Source organism: Brienomyrus brachyistius, chromosome 12 (assembly GCF_023856365.1).
Source record: "Brienomyrus brachyistius isolate T26 chromosome 12, BBRACH_0.4, whole genome shotgun sequence".
In the NCBI taxonomy this organism is placed as follows: Eukaryota; Metazoa; Chordata; class Actinopteri; order Osteoglossiformes; family Mormyridae; genus Brienomyrus; species Brienomyrus brachyistius.
The window spans coordinates 2,393,866-2,419,572 of record NC_064544.1 but is presented as its reverse complement, the minus strand read 5'-3'; the positions used below and the strand labels follow the sequence as shown (position 1 = coordinate 2,419,572).

Genomic DNA, 25,707 nt, shown 5'->3' with positions numbered 1-25,707 from the left:
CAAAAAAAAAACAGAAATGTATATAAAATGTAAATAAAACACATGTCTAGAAAACAGAACTTTAATCTTGCATTTGTCCTAATATCTAGAATCCATTATAAAACGTACAAAATTTCAGATATTTTCCTTATTTATTTTTTGTAATATCTTTACGCCAACATCATGGTGGTCATTTTTTCTCGGTAGAGAAATAAATTATACTCGGTGTGTACATGTCACAAATCTGTCCTTTGAGGTCTCAGCAGAAGGTGCTTTGGCACAGTCGCCTTCAAAGCCCGTCCACCTGCAGGACATGTTCCTTCACACCGCAGCGTTCCCTCCAAAAGCAGATAAGTCAGCACAGGCTTTGCCACTGTCACAGACCCTGCCGCCTGGCAGCCCACGGGCCGCCTACGTGTCCTGATCACTGTGGAGGAAGTGACGTCACGGTGCCGGGGGGCTGTCCTCGTCCTCACTGTCGCTGGCCAAGATCTCCTGGCTCTGCAGTGTCCTGTTGGATGTCTGGGAGGGGGTAGGCAGCACCGAGCCAAAGAAGAGGGAGCGGAACTGGTGGGAGGCAACATGGGAAAGGGACAGAAGCAGGCAGGATGGAGGGAGTGAGTCAGACATGAGATCCGCCAAGTTCATGTGAAAGTAAGAGATTATGCAGCAAAATAAGTCCCACAATTAACGGGGTCCTACTGTGCTCATTTTTTACTGTTTTTGACGTTATTTTTGGGGTCTATTAGAATAGATTTACATGCTTCGATGTTCCACGAACACATTATTGTTTGCATACTGTACAACTATTCACTCTATAACTTTGCCTGAAACGGTCTGTTAGAGCTTTAAGCCTCACTCCCAATGAGCCTATTGCTCCGACTGGTCAGCTCGCCCTACACGTTCTGCAGACAGATCCTTGCAGGTAGGCAGCCAATAAGGATAGCATTACGAGGTGACCTCACCACGTCACGGAAGTAAGGGCTGGAATTCCGACGAGAAGAAGGGTGATTTCTGTGGTGAGTTATTCTCTTTGGCGTGTACTTTTGGCCTTAAGACTTTGCGGACCCTTAACATGCACATAAAGCTTAATAAGGCACTAAAGGAAAGGAGGAAGCTGGAAATCATCATAGGGGCCCTTTAATGGCAGCTCCACTCACCTTCTTATTGGGTGGTCGGCCAGATTCCTCCACTGTTGTCTCCTCTTCTCCCTGCCGCCCATCCTCATCCGCACGCTCTCCTCTGGACTCGTGCTGGTCTCCGTCGGCTACGTGGAGCTGAGGCGGAGTCACAGCGTGCCGAGGCGGCTCCGGCCAATCGGAGTCTCCGGCGAGCTCGCTGGTCTCCATGGCAATGATGTAATCGATGTCATCGTTCATGAAGTCGTCCGTTATAGGTGGCTCTGAAACTCTGCAGAGAAAAGAAAACTTCCACTAATTTAAAAACAAGAAGCAGCAGACCATTAGCTAATTTAACTATCTAGTTACTAAAATTCAAAGCACTAACATTCACCCACTAAGTATTTATTTGGCAGCAGGAAAGCACTTTTACTAGAAATACTGCAGCATTTGGCTGAAGTTCCGTTATCATATAGTGTAGTATTTAGAGTAACCTACCGTCTCATATCGCTGTTGTGATTCCGAGGCTGACCTTCCTCAGACAGGGTGGCCAGCACAAAGTTTACCTCCAAAACGCTATCATCTGTGAGGCTAAATACCAGAGGCCTGACCACAGCAGATGAAATAAAGAGATAGGCTTCACTGGGCATGTATCTTACCACAGCTACCCGTTCACAAGACCACAGAGAGTAACGCAGTCGACGTCCTATCAGGAAGGTGATCAAAGAGATGCTGTTCAATGACAAACAGCGCTCCGCTAATCGGGGTTTTCGCTAATTAGGGCGAACATCGGGCTACGTGCCATACAAGCGTTTGTACCTGCCAGGCTCATCGAAGTACATGGAGACAGGGAGACCAGAGGACTCTGCAAACACCAGCAGCCCCTAAAAGTCAGCGAGGAAGCACATGAGCGTGTTCTTCAGCAACTAGAGAAACGTCTGTGGCGATTCCCTCCCCATCTCTCACCCTCAGCTCCTTGAGACAGAAAGTGATGCATGTGTGCATGTTCACAGCGAATCTGTCAAACTCTTCTGCGCTGAGGCACAACTCTGTCATCATGGCTCTGGACTGTTCTGGAAAAAAAAGTAAAAAACAGGGGGAGCTGGATTATGCGGGCAGCATTACACCCCTGCTACAAGTACCACGGTTTAACTTCGTCACACAGCAAATAAACCTGTTTATTTCAGTGTAAAAAGAAGGACGACTTGATCAGGGCGCAAACCTGCTTCGTCCTCGACGTGATTCCTAAACAACACTCTCTCGTCATTCACGGACACACGCACTTCTTCCAGAGATGGAGGGAAGTGAAGCACTGTATCCACCAGTAGCCTGGAAGAATGGGGGGGGGTTACGGTAGCCGTACGAGGGGTTAAGCACAGGTTAAGACAGAAAGCGGGGCACGTGTGCAGGCCTACGCACTTGGGCTGGGCGGTGAGTGCGTTGGCACAGCTCTCTTTGTCGAACACGGCCTGCAGGCTCTCGCTGTCCTGGAATGAGAGGTTGTGCGTCTTCAGCAACCCTATGTGGGGTAGAGGGGGGACAGATGTCTCTCCACAACCGCTTGGCAGCCAATGGCACGAAGCAGCAGCATTTCCGACGGCCCCCACACCCACCGTGTTTGCAGTGCAGGGTGAAGGTCAGGCGGCTCTTCTCGATGTCCAGCTCGATATGACACTTTTCCACCGTCTTCTCCAGGGAGGAGAGGGACTTGAACACAGCCTGCACAGACTGGGACAGAGGGCAGAGGTTTCAGTACAGTGGTACACAGCTGACCAGGTGCTGGTATTATGGAATAGAAAAAAGAAAAAAAAGAAAAATAATAAAAATATATATATCTTCAAGCTGCCATACCTACATCTGAAATGTTTTGCTAAATAAGTTATAAGATTTATAAGAGATAAAAGCAAACGTATCGCATAACATATATACCAATCATTATACCTACATATAGCATGCCCTTTGCTATCTGTTCAAAAAGACTTATCGGTATATGAAGGGATATTTTTCATTTGAGGTTGACATGGTGGCACATCCCACACCTTGATGACCATCTTGCAGCGCTGAGTTGAGCTTTTCGGGGGGGTGTATTTCTGGAAGAAGAGCGGAGAGAAGAGGAAGCAGGCGTACGCCGACCGCGACGAGTTAACGGTGCGGAGAGCCAGCTGGGGAGGCAAAAGACGAGACAAAACAAACACGTTACACGAAAGCAGTCTTAAGACCTGCAATAACTGGTCTGGAAACGGACTAAAGAAGCACAATGCGCAGCTGGTGGAAAGACAGACTAAAAACATACCCCATTTTCCTGAGGCTCCAAGTACAGCTCCTCTCCGAGCTTGGATAGCGACTGGACAGCTTTTGCCAGCACTGGGGTCAAGGCATCCAAGCAATCGAAATGACAAGCAGCACTTAGTCAAAACATTATTATATGTATTAACAATAACATGACCTTTGTAATAACGCCTCAGAAATGACAGGCGAGTCACAGCCAACAAAGTTCTTTAATACTCTTCATACGTTGTACCACAATTACGGAGTACCTTTCACGTTGCTTCCTATCAAGATGCAGTCCATTGCGTATGTGAGGCACCGTTCTCAAGGTCACTGCAGCAGCGTATTTTGTTGTATATCTAAATGTCGGCATAAATCACGCTGTCACTGTTGCGAAAAACAACAAACCTCCCAAAGCGAAAAAACAAAGTCAAAAAGTATGTATTATTTTGAACCCATACTAAACGGCGCTTTTTTTTTTTATCCCTCAGCAGTCCCACTGAAGATGAGAAGGGAGTTGATAAGGATGACCCTGGAAAAAATGACAGCTCTGGTATATGGATTGGTCACGTGGGTAGGGTAGAACAATTCAGCACTGTAAGGGGATTTGAACGGACATCCTACCATTCCATTTATGGCAAATTAGTTCATAACTTACTGTACAAAGTTAATATAGTTATCAGAAATCACTTGTCTTTGTTTACACTGAAAACGTAAAAAGAAAACACTATTACCAAACCTGTTAGATGCATGCAATTTCCACTGCAGCTTACACTGCCGGATAACATAAAACAAAAATTAATCTAATGAATACCTAGTTAGTCAATACATATAAATGTGTGAATTGCACACGTGTGAGGGCAAATTAAATAATTTTGGACAGACAACTACATTTCCGTTCATCTTCACAGTTAGCGCGTACCAGCTTGTTCGCCTAGCCATGTGTAGCAAAGGCTGTTTCCGGGCAACTAACATGTAGTTGGTCAGTTAATGAAAATATCCAAATTCCGGGTTTTCCGACACCAAGCCCCACCACAGATCTATATGCCCCGATCACCGAACCGAGAAGATCCAAAGAAGTAAACTCACTGCTCGGCGAACTTCAAAAACGTCACGACGCGGTTCTTCTTCAGTAACCCATTGGCTAGAAAAGCGGTTCATCTCATTGGACCGTCGTCTTCTTCGTGTATTCAGTAAAAAAACTATCTAGCAATTTCCACTATCGCCATCTTATGTCCGGGAGTGCGAGAGCTCAGCAAAAGTTAAGTTTCTATTTATTTTTCTTATTTATTTACTTATTTGGAAAGCGAACCAAAGTGTGAAGGAGTATTATTTGAACATGGACAATTTAATAATAAATGGAGTCGTGTGATAGGTGAAGAGCGAAGCATAGCAATGGTCAACATCCATCTCCACCAAGTTTACTACTGTAACATATTTTGACGTAAAGAAAAAAATATACCGATTACAGTGATTACACTTTTAAATCTAGTTACAGGGTTGGCAACTTTGGTCAGCTGGCTCACGTGAGATTCAATTCGAGAAAAGTCTGCACACACATGCACACGCATTTACATGTTTGTAACAGTTTTACTATTAGGTAGTAGGGTTCGAAACTACCCCAGCACGTTTGATGTAGTTAATTTTAGGTTCATAATGGAATAATATAAATATGCCGTAAGATTTCTTGCCTGCGCGTGAGAGTCTGAAAGTGTATGACGCCAGATGCATAAGAGTTGGCAACCCTGAAGTAATTACTACTTGTAAAGTACAACAGAATAGAATGGTATCTCTTTATCAGAATTGTTTAATTTGCTTATTTTTTACACACACAAAGACACATTCTTAAAGAACCAATAATTTTGCACTAAGAAAAAAATATGGAGGGGAGGTTCTGAATGAGTACAGACGTCTGTGTGACAAGCATCATGAAAAAAAACAAACCGGCAAGCTAGTCCCTCTTGTCTGTCCCGTCTGTCAGGTTCCCTTGTCAAAATCTAAAGAACTCATCTGCTGTCTCCTTGTCATTCCTCCATACGGATGGCACGAACACAGAGGCAAACTCCTTTTAAACTCCTTGTGCATATAAGGGTGTGAGAGTGTATATTGCAAATTGAAGGATTACAATAAGGGGTTATAGGAACTGTTTATGTAAGTCGCGGCAATTCAAGCCTGCTGGGAAATACCCTGGGAGACAGAGGCATCGGCCTTTTTTTGGTCACTACAGGGACATTTGTGGAATGGAGGAGAATATAGACAAATAAAGAGAAATGAAAATATTTGCACTTATATGCTTCAAAAAAGAAATAAGAAGATTTCAGAAAGACTGAATGATGAAGAAGAATGAAACACGGAAAGAACAAAAAAGAAGCTTGAATTTTGACAGAGGAGCATAGAGGCAATGTGCCTGGAGAGCATAGAATATTCTTATGCATTGAGAAGATGAATACAGTATGTAGCAAACTGCTGGGTGGTCTGACAATGACATAACATTGACAGAAAGACACAGAGCGATTCAAGGCATTCCTCCGAGATTCTGAAGTCTTCAGTCACATCGCATCGTTTCCCTGAATGTCTCAACAAAACTCTATGACGGACACGCAGTCCGTATTGCTGTCCATGCTGGCGAGAATGAAGATAAACTCAGCTGAAGCCACACAGAGCCAGCAACTACAAAAGCAGCAGTACGCATTTCCCACAGGCGGAAACTTGGGTAAATATGGCCCGGTTCTGACACCTTGTGCCACTAACACAGGTGAGCAAAGTCCAGTTACCTCTGGTGATGTAATCAAATCAGTGGAACATACCAAACAGTGGGCTTATGGGGGGAGAAGTAACAGAGATTTAAGTCTGAAATTTGAAGTTCCATCACTGGATTGTTCTAGAAAGTCTGCCTCCACTAATCAGGATGAGAACTCCGCCGTCGTTATTCCCAAATGGAAACGGATACAGATGGTCCCCCATCCTGCAGCTCCGGATCACGTTCCTCCCATGAGAGATGCTGAAAATGGAATGACTCCTGCAGCTATATGTACCCCGGCTACAAGAGAGCGGGAGTCTCTCTGCATGGAAATTGCAGATTCACAGGAAGTCACAAATCAAACATATCCTGCACAATGGAACATTAACCAACAAAACAAACACAGTGATCAAAGTTCTGGAGTTTTGACAGATACTGTCAGGGTTGGGGGGGCCTCACCTTTGGTGGCTTCCTACCTGGGAGGTGCTGGAACTCTTAATTTTGCAGGGTTGAAAGGGACAGGTGGGCAAGGTGATCTCATTCCTACACAAAATGACAGACAGAAACAGCAATCTATGGATGTCACATTACACAGTACTACTCCTGGCTCTACTGGTATGATTCCAGAGAAGAACTCGGAAAACTATTTGGCATCTGATCCTGACTTATGGAATAAAACCAAATGGGACAGGTCAGCTCAGAGTGCAAGAGGTGAGAATTTCACAAGTGCTTCTGAATTTCAGAAGCTGGGCACCGCTCCAGCACACGACTCAGGAACGGGGAAGAAAAAGAGGAAATGGGTCAATGGCAAAACACTGCGATGGGCCCAGAAAATACGACAAAGCTGGAAGGAAAGACAAGTCAGACGAGAGCAGGGAGCGAGCAGCGAAGTAAGGGAAGAAAAATCAGGCAATCAGACGGTGCAGAATGTGAGTGTTTGTTTACCTTTGACCTTTTGTCAGTGTGACTTTTTACATTTTTACAAAAGCTTTCACTTAAAGTGGTGTACAAACGGGCAAAGCTTGTATAAAAGACCTGGCGCATTGAGGGTTAAGGACCCTGCACAGGGGCCCAACAATGATATGATTATTCCGCCAGTCACATGATTTGAATCCATGACTTTTATATACAGACACTGTCCCACTGAGAGTTTGATGCTGCAGTTTCTATGTTTTTGACATGTCTGGTTTATTGAGTTATAATATACATCCCATATATTATTCATGTATACATGCTAAAACTCCATCCATTCATCCAATTTCCAAACCGCTTATCCTACTGGGTCGCGGGGGGTCCGGAGCCTATCCCGGAAGCAATGGGCACGAGGCAGGGAACAACCCAGGAATGGGGGGCCAGCCCATCGCAGTGCACACTCACACACCGTTCACACACATGCACTCCTATGGGCAATTTAGCAACTCCAATTAGCCTCAGCATGTCTTTGGACTGTGGGGGGAAACCGGAGTACCCGGAGGAAACCCCCCCACCCAGTAGGATAAGCGGTTTGGGAAATGGATGGATGGATGGATGGGTGTTGTGTACGACGGGTGAATTGAGTTGAAGTATGCGCACATATAAACACAACAGAATGAAAACTGAAAGAAGCATATCTGATGCCCTGCTTTTTCATAGGTAAAACATCCAGATCAGGACTCAAGCAGAACTGATACTTCCAATGACATGAGAAGGGAGGAGACTATCTGTCAGAAAGATCTTAGCGGAGAGGTTAACATATCCATTCCCAGCCAGGAGCCGGCAGCTTTTGGGAGGTATGGGAATTCAGTGTATAATATAACATTGACTCCATGTAGCTTTGTCCCTAATGGACATTACATTGAAGTAAACATTTAGCTTTACTGGTCTATGACACTGGAATAGAACTACACTTGTCAGTTTACATAAAAATCTGGTTTCACGTTTAACCGTCCAATGAGTCAGCGATCTGTCCATCAGCTAACTCCCAGTATGCATCGCTGAGATTCCAGGAGTGCTTTTCATAGTTTTGCTGAGAATCACGCACATACAATAGCGTAAAGCAGGTTTGGGATATAGTTAACATAATGAGTTGGTATGGTAATGGACCATCCAGCACTGTTTTCTTACGCGAGTGTCCCCCCATGTTTAAGTGCACCTCATTTGTGCCCTTGAGAGGTAAAATGGGCTATAGTTTTGAGAAGATTAGCTCCAAAGTTGAACTTTTTTCAAAAAATCAGTGTGCCTATACCCTACAATTGATATATATCATAGGTAGCACAGAGGTATGACTTAGATAATAACAACTTATCCAATTGAAAATATTCAATAAAAAGGGGGTAGGGGTCAAAAATGTGGGATAGCCCACTTTACCTCTCAAGGGCACATTTGTATGTGATTATTTTGGCTGCTCTTACTTCTACTGGTATGAAGGCATTTTCAGATGAATCACTTTAAACACTGGAATGTAAATGTGTGCTTAGGGGAGTCCTGTGATTGACTGGCGTCTATGTTGGTCATGTCAACAAGGGCAGGTTCAAGGCTGCCTGTGATACTGTATTGCAGGGCTCTTCAAACCTGAACCTCGATTCCAAATCCAGGCCTTGTTTTCAGTTCTGCCAGGTCGTTAGTTGAATAATTACTGATTCTGATTGGTCAAAGGCTTCAAATCCACAGTGCTCGGACCTCGAGGACTGTGATTTGAATATTAGGGCTGTATTGGATAGGTGGCTATGGGTGAGGGACAGACACCTGAAAGTAAACATGTAAAGTGTGATAATACGCAGGCTTTGTTTGTAGAGGACTACATGTAATTGATATTACTCATGCCTATAATAATAATAAAGTTTGTATTGTTATCCATAATATTCCAGGGAGTTAAATGACTTTCAGTTCAACTTTAGCCCCATAAACTTGGCGGATGAAATCTTCACAAGCGAGCACTGGTCCAAATTCTCGTCCCACGAAAAAAGACTGAGTTCCATGAAAGCTCCAAGTCCATCTGACCCAAAGGTGCCATCCTGGATTCAGGAGGATGTTCACAATGGTGAAATGAAGACCGAAAAGCAAGCAGACCAATCAGGGTTCAGAACACATGATGGCAGTTCAATAGGAAAGAGCAGCACTCAGGAAAATACTTTTGAGGTTTCACCACTTGTTGTGCCAGTCAGTGGTGGGAATGCAAATGAGGTAAACAAGGCTATGTCTGAAGTCTGGAATTCAGCTCCATCATGCTTTGAACAAGACCATGAAGAATCAAAGGAGGCCATACCAAGGAACCTTTCCTTTGATGTCTTACCGGTATGAGGCCTCGAGGTCTTCACTGTAAATATCCCGATGGTTTGTTAAAGAGCTGACCCCGTGATTCTCTCTCAGCCAGTCAAAGTCCTGGATAATTCTGCCCTGATGAGCCGGGTCTATCTCAACCGGAAGAGGCTGCACCTCACACGAGAACAAAGCATCAGTAATGAAGGGGAGCAGCACCTGGTGTTCAGGGACTCCACAGGTAGAAGAGCAAGCGTGTCTCAGAGGTGACGAAAAAGACCTACTGAAGGGTATCTCACAGAAGGTCTGCTTTTCTCTCACTCAGGGTCGCCACATGAAGGTTCCACATCAGAGATGCAGACAGTGGAGTCGCAGGATCAGGTAGACGCCAGTCGCACAGCTTGCTGTTCCTCTACCATTGCTTTTCCCATCCCCGCATCCATAATCCCTGCCGCTCCTCGTTTTGTTCACAGGACTCTGATGCCTGTTCATGTCTTGAAACCGTCGCCAAAAAGGTAAGGTGCTGGATTTGCAGTGTAAGCACGTCACATGCATCCCTACCATAATGCATGGTGACCGACTTCCCTCCCTCTCTTCCTCAGAGAAAGTTGCGGGACCCCACAGAGGACACCCGTCACGTCCACTTTGCCGAGGTGCTGGTGACAGACATTCCCTCCCTGCCATACTATGAGGCACAGAACGTGTCCCTCCCCAGGTGGATCGTGGCCATGAAGAAGAAGAGCAGGAGGAGAAATAGCAGATTACTCCAAGATGCTTTTCATGATTTCGAACATGGTTAAGAACGGCGCCATAAGACATTAATTCTGCTGCTTCTGTGGGCCACGTAATTTTTCTCTTTGTGAAGCACAGAACGATATCAACTGTTACAAATCTGAAGTACATATCAGAAGCTGAAGTAACCAGTGCTTGCGTGATTAGATGTTTTCATCTACCACATACAGGACTAAGTTGAAATACAGCACTGCACAAGACTCTCGGAAAGTTTAAAGCTATTTATCTGGGTAAAAACTATATATTTGTTCAGAACAGAAATAGAATTTAACATAAGAGCTTGCGAAAATCAAGAGTAACACAGAAACTAACAGGAATTTCTTCTGTTCGCCAGAAAGTTACTTGTTGGATGACTAGAAGATTTCTTGTTGATGTATTGTTGGGTGGCTACAAAAATTATCTTTCAGTTCCTAAAACCTTCCACAGGGGCAAACCAGCCATTCCTTGTATTTCTTTTTAATTTCTCCCAGCCCATTTAGGGACTGGGAGAACAAGAGATGATCCAGGGAACGGCGGTTCGACATGGGGGAAACTTTATTTCAAACAGAATGTGCAAGAAAGGACCATGTGGGGTCAAAACCATGGTCAGAAGGGCAGAGATACATAAAGGACCAGGGCTATTCCGAACACATGGTTAGGTAGGGTAAACAGGAACAAAGAGACACTAATGACGAAAACAAGTACATCACAAGCATAACCTAATACAGCACTCACGTCTACAGTGGCTGACAAAGGAACAGGGCGGGGATCAGCACACATATACTCTGCTAACGATGGCTAAATGAGGGACAGGTGATTAAAGTGAACTATTGTAATAACCCACACAAGACAAGGAAGGAAATGGGATGGCCAGCGACATCTGCTGGCCAAAGCAGAACATGACAGACATGGAAAGAACAGATCCTGACAGATTTGCTGCAAATACTAGGGTGACTTTTGGAGACGTTTTAAGACCATTTAAACATTTTCTTTTGCAGAATACTGTAGGTATATTATTTAAAAAGTTACACCCAATAACCACTTTATTAGTTATACCTAGCTAGTACCTGGTACGACTCACTTTTGCCTCCAAAAATAAAAGGTGTTCACGAAAGGTAAAAAAAAATATATATATGGTAATTTTATTGCACTTAAACTCTAGACACTGTATTTTGTGTTAAAATCTCAGGAGGATTTGGTCCTTGGGGACCCACAGACAGTTCATGTGTTTGCCCCCTCCCAGCTCCTGGTAGGGGAGGGAGAAAAAAAATGGACTGGTAGGGAACTCAGAGGGAGCAAAAACATGGACCGACTGTGGGCCCCCGAGGACCGGAGATGGGAAACACCATCTTAAAAAATTCGAGGTGTTTCAAGTGCAGGTGGGGGGTGGGGGGCATTTGTATGCTTTGGCCCTACCATGATTAAGGTGCTGGATGCAAATAAATTAACTAAGTTTCTCCGTGAGGTTATGAGTTTACATCCCCTTCTGTTGGCTCACGGACGAGACCTGCGGAAGTTTCAAAATATTACAAGTGGCATGACAATTCGGTCGACATGCAGCGCATTAAGTTTCAGTTGTTTGTCTGCTAACAGTGTTTCTGTTGCTAAAAATTCTTTTTATATTTGGAAATGAAAGGGAAAAAAAAGCTGTGATACAGACTGTGGTGTGTGAGCGAGCTGGTGAGGCTGCTGTGTATTGTCACTTTGGACGCTTGAACAAGACCATTAACCCCCAGTGGTCATTGTTGACACACCACTGCACACAACAACATGTTTCCTCTGCATTTAACACATATGTGACATAGCAGGCGGCAGCTAATTCAGCACCCGGGGAGCAGGACTTGGGGGCGGCACCTTGCTCATGGTACCTCAGTGGAGGCTTGCTGGTCAGGGATTGAAACCTGTAATCTTCTAATTACAAGTACACTTCTCTAACCATCAAGCCACCACTGTGTGCAGGGGACACAAATAATGTAGCAGTACACACGTACGTAATGTATTAATTAACTAGAATCTAAGTCTAAATTATGTACTAATCCCAGGTTCTTTCATCAGTAATCAATCATGATATTTCATGTATTTCGGAATCAGAATCAGATCTCACTTTATTGCCAGTATGTGCAAACACACCAGAACTGTTTGTGGTCCAGGACCAAACATGAAGTAGAGGACAAAATTATAAGACATACAAGGGAACAGCTCACAGAACAGTATGTGAACAAAAGAGGATCGGTATGAAGAGAATACAGATCAACAGAAGACCGAGCAAGACGTCTTAAGACAGTAAGTTACACATGAGAACTAGTGCAAGAACCATTTTAGTGAGTTGAAAGGATAGTGCACATACATCATGAATGGAAGATGTTAAAGAAGACTGGATTTGGATTGCACCTGCATGACAGACTGTTGAGGTACTAGGTGAAGAAGAAAGTGTGGAGATAGCGTGAGGGTCGGGTCACGATGCACTTGAACCTCCTCCATGACGGCGGTTTGGTGAAGTGGTGACTGCCTGGGTGGGTAGAATCAGTAGCAATCTGCCCAGCTCTGCTCTTTGCCCAAGTGGTGAGCAGGTCTTCTAGTGTTGGCATGTTCTCAGCTGAGCGGACCACACATTCTTACCTGGTCTTGGAGAGAGTGGAGGCAGCAGGAAACCAGATGGTGTTGGAGGACTTCACGACACTCTCAATGATGGCAGAGTAGAAGTTTAGTGGGATGTGTTGGGAGATGTCGAGCTTCTTGAATTGAGTTGAGTAATGTAGTACTGTAGTACAGTATTGTAGTACTGGTTAGCCATAACTTTAAAACTACCAGCCTAATACTGCATAGGTCCCCCTCGAGTCACCAAACACCTGTGACACGTCGAGGCCTGGACTCCACATGACCTCTGAAGCTGTCCTGTGGTATCTGGCACCAAGACGTTAGCAGCAGGGCCTGTAAGTCCTGTAAGTTGTTAGGCTGGGCCTCCATTTTTCGAACTTCTTTGTCCAGCACATCCCACAGATGACTGATGATACTGAGATATGGGGAATTTAGAGGCCAAGTCAACACCTTGAACTCTTTCCCATGTTCCTCAAACCATTCCTGAACATTTCTCGCAGTGTGGAAGGAAACATTATCCTGCTGAAAGAGGCCACTGCCATCATCACTTTCAATGGTGGACAGGGGTCAGCATGGGCATTCGGGCTGGTCTGTGGCTACGCAGTGCCATGATACACTGTGCTGGTCTGTGGCTACGCAGTGCCATGATACACTGTGCTGGTCTGTGGCTACGCAGCACCACGATGCACTGTGCTGGTCTGTGGCTACGCAGTGCCATGATACACTGTGCTGGTCTGTGGCTACGCAGCACCACGATGAACTGTGCTGGTCTGTGGCTATGATTATTGTTATTATTATTGTTATTATAGCCAGAGGCTTACTAAAATTTGACAGACATACATAAGAGATGCATTTCCTCAAGTGGCCACTAGGTGTTGACGATAGCTCAATGAAAGGTTGCGAGGCGTTTGGAGCTTTCAAATGACCAACCACAGGTATATAACCTGTATTTAACCAACCTCTCCCCCCTCTCACCTATCCTACATGCAGTGGCTTCAGAACAAGTTTGATATTGGGGGGCAAATTAGCCCCAGCGGCGGAGGGAGGGGGATACATTGTAATGGGGACCTATACAATAGTCACATTGTGAAAAGATGATGTAAGAAAGATTTAAAAATAATTTATACTAATTATAGAGATTTCATCATTTAAAATAAGACTAACTGTTTAGGGTACAGTTTCACAACTAAACATAACCAAAAAAAATGACTGATCCCTGTAAACAGAATGAGTTTGTCTGATACAAGACTACAGTCTTTGTTGGGTGTAAGTTTTGTCTTCTCTCTCTGCCTGCGCGGCGACTTGGTCTCAGTAACGTGTATATTCACATTGAAAGATAAGGAGCACATTGTTAAATATTTGCTGTTTTTTAGGAAGGGGGGGGGGGGTCCAACAGTATTCCAATGCCCCAGCCTACAAGCCATATTGTGATTTTGAAAGATTCTACCACAACGCCACTTTTGAGAAGGCAGAAGTTGACTTGAGCAAAACAAACTGCTGCGCACCCCCCCCCCCCCATCACCCCCCCCCCCCCCCAAGCTTCCTTGCTAGCAGCTCCCCCACCCCCCCCACCCCCCACTCACACTAACATCACACAGCTTTTCTGTGACGGTGAAGGGTGTGAATTCTTCTAAGGGCGTGAAGAGCTGATGCGATGTTCGAGTTAAAGTGAAGCTGGCTGGCTAATCCAGTGCCCCGCAGAAGATGGTCCCTAGGCAACTGCCTATGGTGGGTAACCCTAGAATCTTCCGGAAATTGGAGAGAATTGCAATGCTTAGAAGGAAAGCCCAGCCTGCATCTCAGCTACTCAGACCACACAGCCGCCAAACTACTACCAGCCTGCTCACCATTTTTGAACCGATCCAAACCCACCATTAAGCAAATCAGAGTCGGGCCACTTCTGCAGTGCAGGACTGTTTTAGTAACAAGTTGGAACCTCCTCTGAGAAGTAGCTACTTAAGAGGATCAACTGGACTTTACGGAAAACATGGACACCGTTACCAGCTATGTTCACAAATGCACGGAGGATGTGACGGTACTGCAGCGTGTCATCACAACAGCTAACCAGAGGTGCTAGTACACAGTGGTTCACGAGGCGTGGTCTTCAGCTCTACTGACCGTGGGACCCTAAGGACAGCAAGACATGCTGGGCGCAGGCACCAAAAAGCCATAACATTTTCCATGACATCAAAGACACGTGACGTACATAGCAAGGCGTGCAGGCCCTCACATATTGCAAGTCCAGGTCACATACCACAGATTGTAATACCTTGCTGCCCAACAGACTCAACCAGTTCTTTGCCCAGTGTGGTCTGGCATACAACAAGTCAGAGAAGACCACTGCTCCCGCTAATGAACAGGTACTTCACCTATCCATAGCAGAAATGAAGAACACGCTGCGTAAATGTTATCCATGTAAGGCCCTGACCATATTCCATGTTGGGTTCCCAGGTACTGTGGTCATGAACTCACAGATGCACTGACAGACATTTCAATGCTACGCTCAGACATGAATTTATCTCTGGGTGCTTAAAGACTGCCGCAATCATACTTTTGCCTAAGAAATCATCTGCTTCAATACTAAATGTCTATCAACCAGTACCTCGCACCTCCATCATAATGAAGAGTTGGAACGGATGGTCATAGAGCACATTAAAGTGAATTATTTTGACAGCACTGTGTCCCCGTCACTGCACTGGGATCTATACAGAGCACAGGATGTACTAACCTGTTTGCCACAATGTCCCCATCACTGCACTGGGATCCACACAGAGCACAGAATGGACTAACCTGTTTGCCACAATGTCTGTCTCACTGCACTGGGACACTGGGATACATAAAGGGCACAGGATAAGATAATTTTTTGGCCACACCAACACCTCTTCCAGCAGCAACCCACCTTCCAGGTTGGTCTCCCATTGAAGTACTGGCCAGGCCCAAACCTGCTCGGTTTCAGGTGGGTTATCAGGTCTGAACTGCAGGTGGCATGGCTGCTGGATATGGCTAAAGCCACAATAAAAGACACTTCGACTTTTTGAAAAAGTTGTTGACTTCAAATTGCCCAGTGCATGACTGTGAGTGGGAATGTGGCTTCACTGTATGATGTCGTCTATGATGCCTTATGCCCCAAGCTCCAGGCTCACTGCAGCCATACACTGCATGACTGGAACAAGGATTTAGTAACTGCATAATTTTTCTTTTTCTGGACTGTTTTTTGACGTTGACAAGTCATCTGACTACTGTGTTTCGTTTGTTGACTGTATAGCAGGGCCTTGCAGAAAACAACTTTTTTGACTTGCAGCACCATATTGAAACTCAGGTGATAAAAAAAAAAGAAATGTTTCCTTGGTGGTTTTGATACTTGCTAAGTGTTAATGTGTCAAAGAGCTGCAGAGGCCGTGAGGGGTAAAAAAACTGTGAAAAAAACATTATTAATCGATGACCTTGAAGGACCGTAAAGATTCAGATGCAATCTTCATCACAGTGTTCCTCCAGGTCTGTCAGTACCAAAGTGTGCAAAAGCCCAAGAAGAGTGTTTTTTTTGCACAAAGTTTGGCACCCATGAGCAGGCCGGTGATACTTAATCTTTGTTTCAATCTTGTTGTAGTTTAGGAAACTGTACTCATGGTGAGAAGGTTTAGCTCAGGGGTCACCAACCTTTTTGAAACTGAGGGCTACTTCACAGCCATACGAAGGGCTACCAGTTTGAAACGCCCTCCTACACTTATCTAAACTTCACGTATAATAGACATGTTTTTAATCCATATAAATGTGATTAAAGAAGAATAGCAACAGGATACGATTAAATTTTACACGCTGCTCACTGGTGAGTTGTGCTATTTTTAGAACAGGTCCGCGGGCGACTCATGTGGTTCTTGGGGGCATCCTGGTGCCCGCGGGCACCATGTTGGTGACCCCTGATTTAGCTGATCAAATCCCACGGCTGGAAAGGTGATGTCATCATTGGTCCCTTAAGCCAGGGAAACTACGGGAACAGCGGCCTGTTCTCTCATCCTCACTGTGCCTGAAAAATAAGCATAAAATAACACATTGTTTCAGCTGTTAATGGCAGACTGCCTTATAACAGGGGCTCTGAAATACAGGCCTACAGTTATTTCCTGAATGTGTTCGAAACAATGAAGCAATTGTCATATTCAGTTTGAAATCTGAATTGAATTTAAGAAACCTGAAGAGTATGAAATTCACTAAAATGCAGGCATCGTACTCGCAACCTTCTTCAACTGTAAGTCTAAGGTCAGAGTTCCTTATATGGAGACAAGGTCTCTCGGCCTTCAGCAGCAGTGCATGCAATTGGCTGGTTGGTCAACAGCATGTCGACAAATTAATTTTCAGTTCTTTTTTTCTGATCAAAGCAGCGATTTACCCTGCAGCTCTGACCAGAAGGTTGCTGATCGTCAGCTTCAAATGTTCCAGGGACCATCTGGCCCTGCTCTGCCGCTTTAGATGAAAGGACTAGCAAGCACAGTGCACTGCACAGCATTCAGCAGTAATACAGTTCAGCTCTGCCGCTGTTGTTTTGCACATTCTGTCAGCAAGCAGGTACAAAAAGTGTTGCACAGAGGGGGGGGGCATTTGCTGGCATATTGAATCTGTCTGGCTTTTCATGCAAATTTTCATTGAGTTTTTTTTTGCATTTATATATAACAATTTTTTCGGCGCCGGTTTTTGCATTGAAATGGGATTTTGTAACGGACCTAAGAGCGTTATAAGAGTGTGATACATTACGTGTGCTGTCTCTGGGGTTATGCTGAAAACAATACACGTTACGGCATTTACACATTATGAAGAATTATTTCATAGTGCACTAGACACAGAATGTTTGCATTTTCCCGGCCTCATTGACAAAATCAAACTCAGATCTTTCCTTAATAAATTCACACGACTTTTAATATGAGTTTAAAACCACCTTCTCAAGGTCAAGCTACTGGACTCAATGTTAATCTGCAGTAGCTGCAGTTAATCTGCAGTAATCACAATGTAATTTAATGAAATTTCTACGGTAAAGGGACAAAATAGCAGATCTCTAAATGGGGGGGAGGGCAACTCTTGCAGGAAGTAGGTGGGTTAGGGTACAAATGAAGGGGCTATGGTTAGGGTGTCACATACAGACATATAAAGGAGTTCAAAGTAAAACTGAAGGAAGGAGACAAGAGACACGCATCTTCAACGGTGAGTCTTTTATAATAATGTAACCCTATCATATATATATATATATATATATATACACACATTAATATATATACATGCACACACCTCATATCTAAATATGCCTTTTCATACAGTCTCATAGTGCCAGAGTGTAACAGGTGGCTTAATTAAATTTGTTTAAATATTAATTACTGAGTATTAAGTACTATTTAACTAACACGATATTAGGGATAATTATTTAACGTAACTGTAACCACCGGTTTGCTCTCTGCAGAGAGGTGCTGTGGGACTGAAGAGCCGAGACATGAGGACTCCAAGCTTGCTGGGGGTCGCACTCCTCTGCCTGTTTGCCATGCCTGCTGCAACGGATGATGGTCAGTCAGTTTCCTGATAAAGCCATTCTGACGGTCACTTAAACAGGCCATTGGGGGGGTCAGGCTTGTGACCATCCTGGAGCAATGAGGACCAAATCTAAACAGCCCCCAAATGATTTGTTTAGCTCCGTTTGAGAATTCCATACATCTCAACAGTCCTAGTTAAAGGCTGTTTCCCAAAACCTTTGTAATTCTACGATCATCGTAACTTCAGAGAAAGAATTCAGTATGATGACGCACACAGATTAGGAATCTTCCGATCATTGCAAAGCAGAGGATGTTCTGGGGGGGTGCGGGGGAGGGCAGTGCCTCCATGACACCATGCATGGCTGACTCGTGGCCCACCCCTAAATATGTATGCCAGTTATGATTGAAATAAATTTATTGTTACTATTATTTTTTTATTTATTTATTTACATTTGGAAACATATTGGTATGTAAATTTTGTGTGCTGGGAACTGGCGAAATAGAAATGTAAGCAGATTTTCATGACAGACTCAGTGCAGTTGGCTGGGCAGTTGAGTCGGTTCAAAAATAATCAAGCTTGTGGAAGCAAGACAGTGTAAACAAGAAGTCAGAGCAAGTTACATATTTGTAAAAACTGTGAAACGTGACTGGAAAGCGTTAACTTTTGCGATTTTCAAAAATCGTCTTTTGCTTCTTAATGCTGCCAATCTAGCATAAGTAATACTTGGAGGACATTGAGGTCAAATGCATCTGCCCCCTCCAATAGAACATCTGACCCCAGTCTGGCCCCTCCAGTTGAAATAGTCTAGAACCACCATTGTAGCGCAACCTCATGGAATTGTTATGTTTTCTGCGTTTTCAGGCTCCGTCTCTGTGGAAGCACGGCAGTACTGCGCCAGCAACTTCCCAAAACCCTGTGGTGTAAAGAACTTTAAGGACTGGTACAAAGTGGGCCCCTACTGTGCAAAGTATTTCAACACACCAAGCTCCTTCCCTGATGCCGAGGTGAAGCCCAAACCGTCCTCCAGGTGGTTTATTCTGTTCTGGTTCCGTAAATTAACCTAATAATTCCATTTTTAAAACAGTATCACAATCAGAGCCAACATCTGTATTACTGATATACTGCATTCAGCTTAATCGTTCCTCTGTGTATCAGTTTGCTTGCAGACAAAAGGCCGCAGGGGGTCACCTGGTCTCTGTGCATGAAGAACAAGCAAACTCTGATGTCCTCTGCATTGTGATGAAATATAACTACTCCTCACCAAGGATCTGGTTGGGTGCGATGGAGCTTTTCCAGGTGATGGAGCTCAAGGAGACGTGGGAACGGGGCAGGGACGTCCACGTGCCTTGTAATGTTACTGTGAACCAGGGACGATAATATCAGACTAGTGACCTGTTTGTCCAGATAACAGTGATATCGCTCTTTCTCACTCTCCCCTAACAGTCAAAGAAGTTCATCTGGACAGATGGTTCTCTTTGGAATTTCGAGAAATGGGTTCCAGGTCAACCAGACAACACCCACAATGCTGAGGACTGTGTGGAGATGAACTGGAATAGTAAGAGAGAAAGGAGAGCAGCGTAGATGGGAGAAGAGTGTCAGAGGGAAAGTAGCCAGAGGGAATCATGGAAAATGGTTATTTACAGAACACTTATTATAGGACAATGTAATGATTAAAGCTGCCGAACTTTACTGTTCAAAGTGAATTTTTCCAGTGTAAACATAAATCACTGCCAGAACAAATCTGATGGCAGATCCCAAGATTTTCAAATCAACAGTGATTTGAAACTGCAAAACAAGATGCATTTAAGTAAAAAAATTAGACAAGAGATTAATAATGATTAATAAGAGGGTTTGCTTTAATGGATGACTTCTCTTTCCTACAGACACGGGACTTTGGAATGATGATAGCTGTGAGAGGAAGAAAAACTTTGTTTGCTCCTTCAAGCCGGGAGGTAGAGTCTGAAAAACAGTTGAAAGGTTTCTTATCCCTAATTTCAAATGTCAAGTGACACAAAGAAAGTGAAATAAAGGGCAGGATTCATGCACAAGTACAAGATGAGCAAAAATCGCAGAACTCTGAAACGCTTCGCTGAACTATTGCAACATAAAATAAATAAAAAAATGGATGGACTGCATGACTGTTTTGCATTCTTATATTTTAATTACCGAGCTTAACTGCTAAAATGCCTTCTCATTTCTTTAGTCCCTTGTTACACGTACATTCGCATTTGTTTCATTTTCTTTTACAAAGAAAATGACATTAGTTTCCCATTTTCACATTCAATGTGCTGAAAAAAGAAAATGATGGACAAGGGAAGCTGAGAAGTGACTAAATAAATAAATCGCTGCCAATACTTAAGAAAGAAAATCGTGATCATAGGGATCGGTGATGCAGCTGCAATGGTAGATTCAGGGCGCTAGCTAAATATAGAGCCCCCAAAACCTACAGTCAGAGGCCCCCGCTTGAAAAATGTACCAAGAGGGGACTCCACCCCCCATTTGGCAAGTTGTACCTACAGTGAGACCCGTACTTCTTCAGGTTCAAGGTGCAGTTCCAAGTGGTTTATAGCTGCACCCCTGTACAGCTGCGAAAAGCTGGCTACCAAAGGGTTAACAGAAGATCTATAAAGGCTAGATGTCACACTTCAGCTTTTTTCATGTGTGTTATTAATTAGCAGCTGCGTGGTGAATAACTGAGCCCCGAGTATAGGTGATTATAAAGCCTATTTAGGTGGACTTCAGCCCTGAGTATAGGTAATTATAAAGCCTATTTAGGTGGACTTCAGCCCTGAGTATAGGTGATTATAAAGCCTATTTAGGTGGACTTCAGCCCTGAGCATCGGTGATTATAAAGCCTATTTAGGTGGACTTCAGCCCTGAGCATCGGTGATTATAAAGCCTATTTAGGTGGACTTCAGCCCTGAGCATCGGTGATTATAAAGCCTATTTAGGTGGACTTCAGCCCTGAGCATCGGTGATTATAAAGCCTATTTAGGTGGACTTCAGCCCTGAGCATCGGTGATTATAAACCCTATTTAGGTGGACTTCAGCCCTGAGCATCGGTGATTATAAAGCCTATTTAGGTGGACTTCAGCCCTGAGCATCGGTGATTATAAAGCCTATTTAGGTGGACTTCAGCCCTGAGCATAGACTGGTGAGGTCCCATCTTTGAGCCACTCCAAAGCTGAAAGACGGGGGTCAGGGTCAGTGCAATTTGGATAACAAGCATAAATTGAAAGGTCCCAGGCTGATCAGACATTGGAAACAGACACTGGCTTTGGAAACAATGTATGCTACCTCTCTGGCAGGCAAGTTTCTGCATGAGATAGACCAGGGGTCTCCAACTCCGGTCCTGGAGGGCTACCGTTCAGTAGGTTTCCTATCCTACCTGGCTTCTGATGAGCCGCACCTGCTCTCAGGTAAACACCAGGAACAGGTGCGGCTCATCGGAAGCCAGGTGGGATAGAAAACCTACTGGATAGCAGCTTTCCAGGACCGGAGTTAGAGACCTCTGGGATAGACAGTTTTCAGCTACAAGTAATAAACCTTCCTCCTTGGCGTATATGGTTTAATAAAAGGAAATACTTTCAGTCCATTGAGAGAGCTGCATCTATTAGGTAGAGACAGAAATGACAGATATCTAAGCCATCTTGATTTTTCCAGGTTTACCTGCTCCAGTCACGGCATCCTGTTCATTAGATGAACCAAGTCTGCACAGTTACAGAGCGCATCTTTAAACTTCTACAGCCAGAAACAGGACGTGGTAAAACAGGGAGCCAACTGTTAATGACATTCTGGATATAGCCATGTTACTCACACGATGGGTCAGGGTGGTCTTACACCTCCCAGTATGAGCGATGGGGTTGGGGTGGGGGTGTCAGGTACAAACATATAAAAAGGCTCAAAATTAAACTGAGGGAGGGCAAAGAGAGCCACACGTATTCAAAGGTGAGTCTCTTATGATTATCTGAACCTGACACATATAGACACGCACATTAATATACATACATGCACACACCTCATATCTAAATATGGCTTTTCATACAATCGCATAGTGCCAGAGTGTAACAGGTGGCTTATATAAGTTTATGTTTAAATATTAATTACTGAGTATTAAGTACTATTTAACCAACACGATATTAGGGATTATTATTTAACGTAACTGTAACCACCGGTTTGCTCTCTGCAGAGAGGTGCTGTGGGACTGAAGAGCCGAGACATGAGGACTCCAAGCTTGCTGGGGGTTGCACTCTTCTGCCTGTTTGCCATGGCAGCTGCAACGGATGATGGTCAGTCAGTTTCCTGATAAAGCCATTCTGACGGTCACTTAAACAGGCCATTGGGGGGGTCAGACATGTGACCATCCTGGGGCAATGAGGTCCGAATCCAAACAGGCCCCAAATGATTTGTTTAGCTCCGTTTGAGAATTCCATACATCTCAACAGTCCTAGTTAAAGGCTGTTTCCCAAAACCTTTGTAATGCTACGATCATCGTAATTTCACAGAGGGAATTCAGTATGATGACACACACAGATTAGGAATCTTCCGATCATTGCAAAGCAGAGGATGTTCTGGGGGGGTGCGGTGGAGGGCAGTGCCTCCATGACACCATGCATGGCTGCCTCGTGGCCCACCCCCCCCTAAATATGTGTGCTAATTGTGATTGAAATAAATTTATTGTTACTATTATTTTTTTTTTATTTATTTACATTTGGAAACATATTGGTATGTAAATTTTGTGTGCTGGGAACTGGCGAAATAGAAATGTAAGCAGATTTTCGTGACGGACTCAATGCAGTGGGCTGGGCAGTTGAATCGGTTCAAAAATAATCAAGCTTGTGGAAGCAAGACAGTGTAATCAAGAAGTCAGAGCAAGTTACATATTTGTAAAAACTGTGAAACGTGACTGGAAAGCGTTAACTTTTGCGATTTTCAAAAATCGTTTTTTGCTTCTTAATGCTGCCAATCTAGCATAAGTAATACTTGGAGGACATTGAGGTCAAATGCATCTGCCCCCTCCAATAGAACATCTGACCCCAGTCTGGCCCCTCCAGTTGAAATAGTCTAGAACCACCATTGTAGCACAACCTCATGGAATTGTTATGTTTTCTGCGTTTTCAGGCTCCGTCTCTGTGGAAGCACAGCAGTACTGCGCCAGCAACTTCCCAAAACCCTGTGGTGAAAAGAACTTTGAGGACTGGTACAAAGTGGGCCCCTACTGTGCAAAGTATTTCAACACACCAAGCTCCTTCCCTGATGCCGAGGTGAAGCCCAAACCGTCCTCCAGGGGGTTTATTCTGTTCTGGTTCCGTAAATGAACCTAATAATTCCATTTTTAAAACAGTATCACAATCAGAGCCAACATCTGTATTACTGATATACTGCATTCAGCTTAATCGTTCCTCTGTGTATCAGTTTGCTTGCAGGCAAAAGGCTGCAGGGGGTCACCTGGTCTCTGTGCATGAAGAACAAGCAAACTCTGATGTCCTCTGCATTGTGAATAAATATAACTACTCCTCAACAAGGATCTGGTTGGGTGCGATGGAGCTTTTCCAGGTGATGGAGCTCAAGGAGACGTGGGAACGGGGCAGGGACGTCCACGTGCCTTGTAATGTTACTGTGAACCAGGGACGATAATATCAGACTAGTGACCTGTGTGTCCAGATAACAGTGATATCGCTCTTTCTCACTCTCCCCTAACAGTCAAAGAAGTTCATCTGGACAGATGGTTCTCTTTGGAATTTCGAGAAATGGGTTCCAGGTCAACCAGACAACACCCACAATGCTGAGGACTGTGTGGAGATGAACTGGAAAAGTAAGAGAGAAAGGAGAGCAGCGTAGATGGGAGAAGAGTGTCAGAGGGAAAGTAGCCAGAGGGAATCATGGAAAATGGTTATTTACAGAACACTTATTATAGGACAATGTAATGATTAAAGCTGCCGAACTTTACTGTTCAAAGTGAATTTTTCCAGTGTAAACATGAATCACTGCCAGAACAAATCTGATGGCAGATCCCAAGATTTTCAAATATACAGTGATTTGAAACTGCAGAACAAGATGCATTTAAGTAAAAAAATTAGACAAGAGATTAATAATGATTAATAAGATGGTTTGCGAGGGCGGCATGGTGGTGCAGTGGTTAGCACTATTGCCTCACACCTCTGGGACCTGCGTTCGAGTCTCCGCCTGGGTCACATGTGTGCGGAGTTTGCATGTTCTCCCCATGTGGTCGTGGGGTTTCCTCCGGGTACTCCGGTTTCCCCCCACAGTCCAAAGACATGCTGAGGCTAATTGGACTTGCTAAATTGCCCGTAGGTGTGCATATGTGAGTGGATGGTGTGTGAGTGTGCCCTGCGATGGGCTGGCCCCCCATCCTGGGTTGTTCCCTGCCTCGTGCCCATTGCTTCCGGGATAGGCTCCGGACCCCCCGCGACCCAGTAGGATAAGCGGTTTGGAAAATGGATGGATGGATGAAGATGGTTTGCTTTAATGGATGACTTCTCTTTCCTACAGACACGGGACTTTGGAATGATGATGTCTGTGAGAAGAAGAAAAACTTTATTTGCTCCTTCAAGCCGGGAGGTAGAGTCTGAAAAACAGTTGAAAGGTTTCTCATCCCTAATTTCAAATGTCAAGTGACACAAAGAAAGTGAAATAAAGGGCAGGATTCATGCACAAGTACAAGATGAGCAAAAATCGCAGAACTCTGAAACGCTTCGCTGAACTCATGCAACATAAAATAAATAAAAAAATGGATGGACTGCATGACTGTTTTGCATTCTTATATTTTAATTACCGAGCTTAACTGCTAAAATGCCTTCTCATTTCTTTAGTCCCTTGTTACACGTACATTCGCATTTGTTTCATTTTCTTTTACAAAGAAAATGACATTAGTTTCCCATTTTCACATTCAATGTGCTGAAAAAAGAAAATGATGGACAAGGGAAGCTGAGCAAATGAATTGCTGGTGATATTTAAGAAAGTAAACAGTAAGCGAATTGTAGGGATCAGTGACGCTGCTACAGTGGTACATACAGGGGGCTAGCTACATACAGGGGGCTAGCAGCAGAGCCCCGATGTGCTGGGGAGGAACATTCAAACCACTGTGGAGAGTCTGCTGAGAACTGTGCTGTGAACACAAATAGCGTTCGAATCGCCAGTACTTCCAATAGAGTCCTTTGTTTGTACAGCATAAGGATGCACTGCAACTTCTGTTGCCCGACTTCATGCGGAGAATAGTGTGTGGTCTGTAAACAGAGTAACAATGCGATATACACTTAGTATAACAAATACAAATTGCAAGTGACATGTCAGTTCAGCTCTTCTGATCGGTGGACTCAAAATTAGTACAGTGAAATCTCGTACTGCGAGTAACTTGGTTTGCAAGACGAAGCAAGACTGAGTTATACAGGGCTCTGGCCCTCCAGGACTGGAGCTTGACACCCCTGTAGTTGAGCTTTGAGTGTGAGGAGGGTGAATGTGTCT

The 25,707-nt window shown here is 44.2% G+C and overlaps 4 protein-coding genes across 14 annotated transcripts; 3 read left to right on the top strand and 1 right to left on the bottom strand.

Moving 5' to 3' along the window:
* Nucleotides 1-101: 101 nt before the first annotated feature.
* On the bottom strand, nucleotides 102-4,514 carry rad9a (RAD9 checkpoint clamp component A). 11 transcript variants are annotated; one of them, XM_048970643.1, is made up of 14 exons: nucleotides 4,288-4,514; nucleotides 4,100-4,139; nucleotides 3,827-3,897; nucleotides 3,635-3,724; nucleotides 3,391-3,461; nucleotides 3,137-3,259; nucleotides 2,711-2,825; nucleotides 2,517-2,616; nucleotides 2,320-2,426; nucleotides 2,064-2,170; nucleotides 1,917-1,981; nucleotides 1,596-1,703; nucleotides 1,140-1,389; nucleotides 102-546 (listed from the first exon to the last, which is right to left on the bottom strand). In XM_048970643.1, exons 4-14 carry the CDS (start codon nucleotides 3,666-3,668, stop codon nucleotides 424-426), a joined length of 1,203 nt encoding a protein of 400 aa, XP_048826600.1. In that variant the 5' UTR covers nucleotides 3,669-3,724; nucleotides 3,827-3,897; nucleotides 4,100-4,139; nucleotides 4,288-4,514; the 3' UTR covers nucleotides 102-423. The 11 variants fall into 11 exon arrangements, with proteins under 11 accessions (XP_048826600.1, XP_048826603.1, XP_048826598.1 ...); XM_048970646.1 differs by having other exon boundaries at nucleotides 4,105-4,139; XM_048970641.1 differs by having other exon boundaries at nucleotides 3,827-4,139.
* Nucleotides 4,515-7,756: 3,242 nt separating this feature from the next.
* On the top strand, nucleotides 7,757-11,570 carry LOC125704701 (uncharacterized). Its single transcript, XM_048970656.1, has 6 exons — nucleotides 7,757-7,874; nucleotides 8,952-9,378; nucleotides 9,454-9,583; nucleotides 9,668-9,723; nucleotides 9,816-9,857; nucleotides 9,945-11,570. Exons 1-6 carry the CDS (start codon nucleotides 7,786-7,788, stop codon nucleotides 10,140-10,142), a joined length of 942 nt encoding a protein of 313 aa, XP_048826613.1. The 5' UTR covers nucleotides 7,757-7,785; the 3' UTR covers nucleotides 10,143-11,570.
* Nucleotides 11,571-17,755: 6,185 nt separating this feature from the next.
* Nucleotides 17,756-24,987, top strand: LOC125704718 (lectin-like). The gene is made up of 7 exons (XM_048970685.1): nucleotides 17,756-17,901; nucleotides 18,155-18,254; nucleotides 19,084-19,226; nucleotides 19,378-19,518; nucleotides 19,666-19,777; nucleotides 20,106-20,199; nucleotides 24,830-24,987. The coding sequence occupies exons 2-6, from the start codon at nucleotides 18,185-18,187 to the stop codon at nucleotides 20,183-20,185; spliced, it is 546 nt and encodes a 181-aa protein (XP_048826642.1). The 5' UTR covers nucleotides 17,756-17,901; nucleotides 18,155-18,184; the 3' UTR covers nucleotides 20,186-20,199; nucleotides 24,830-24,987.
* LOC125704719 (lectin-like) lies at nucleotides 22,127-24,987 on the top strand. Its single transcript, XM_048970686.1, has 6 exons — nucleotides 22,127-22,170; nucleotides 22,412-22,511; nucleotides 23,344-23,486; nucleotides 23,638-23,778; nucleotides 23,926-24,037; nucleotides 24,736-24,987. The coding sequence occupies exons 2-6, from the start codon at nucleotides 22,442-22,444 to the stop codon at nucleotides 24,813-24,815; spliced, it is 546 nt and encodes a 181-aa protein (XP_048826643.1). The 5' UTR covers nucleotides 22,127-22,170; nucleotides 22,412-22,441; the 3' UTR covers nucleotides 24,816-24,987.
* Nucleotides 24,988-25,707: the final 720 nt, after the last annotated feature.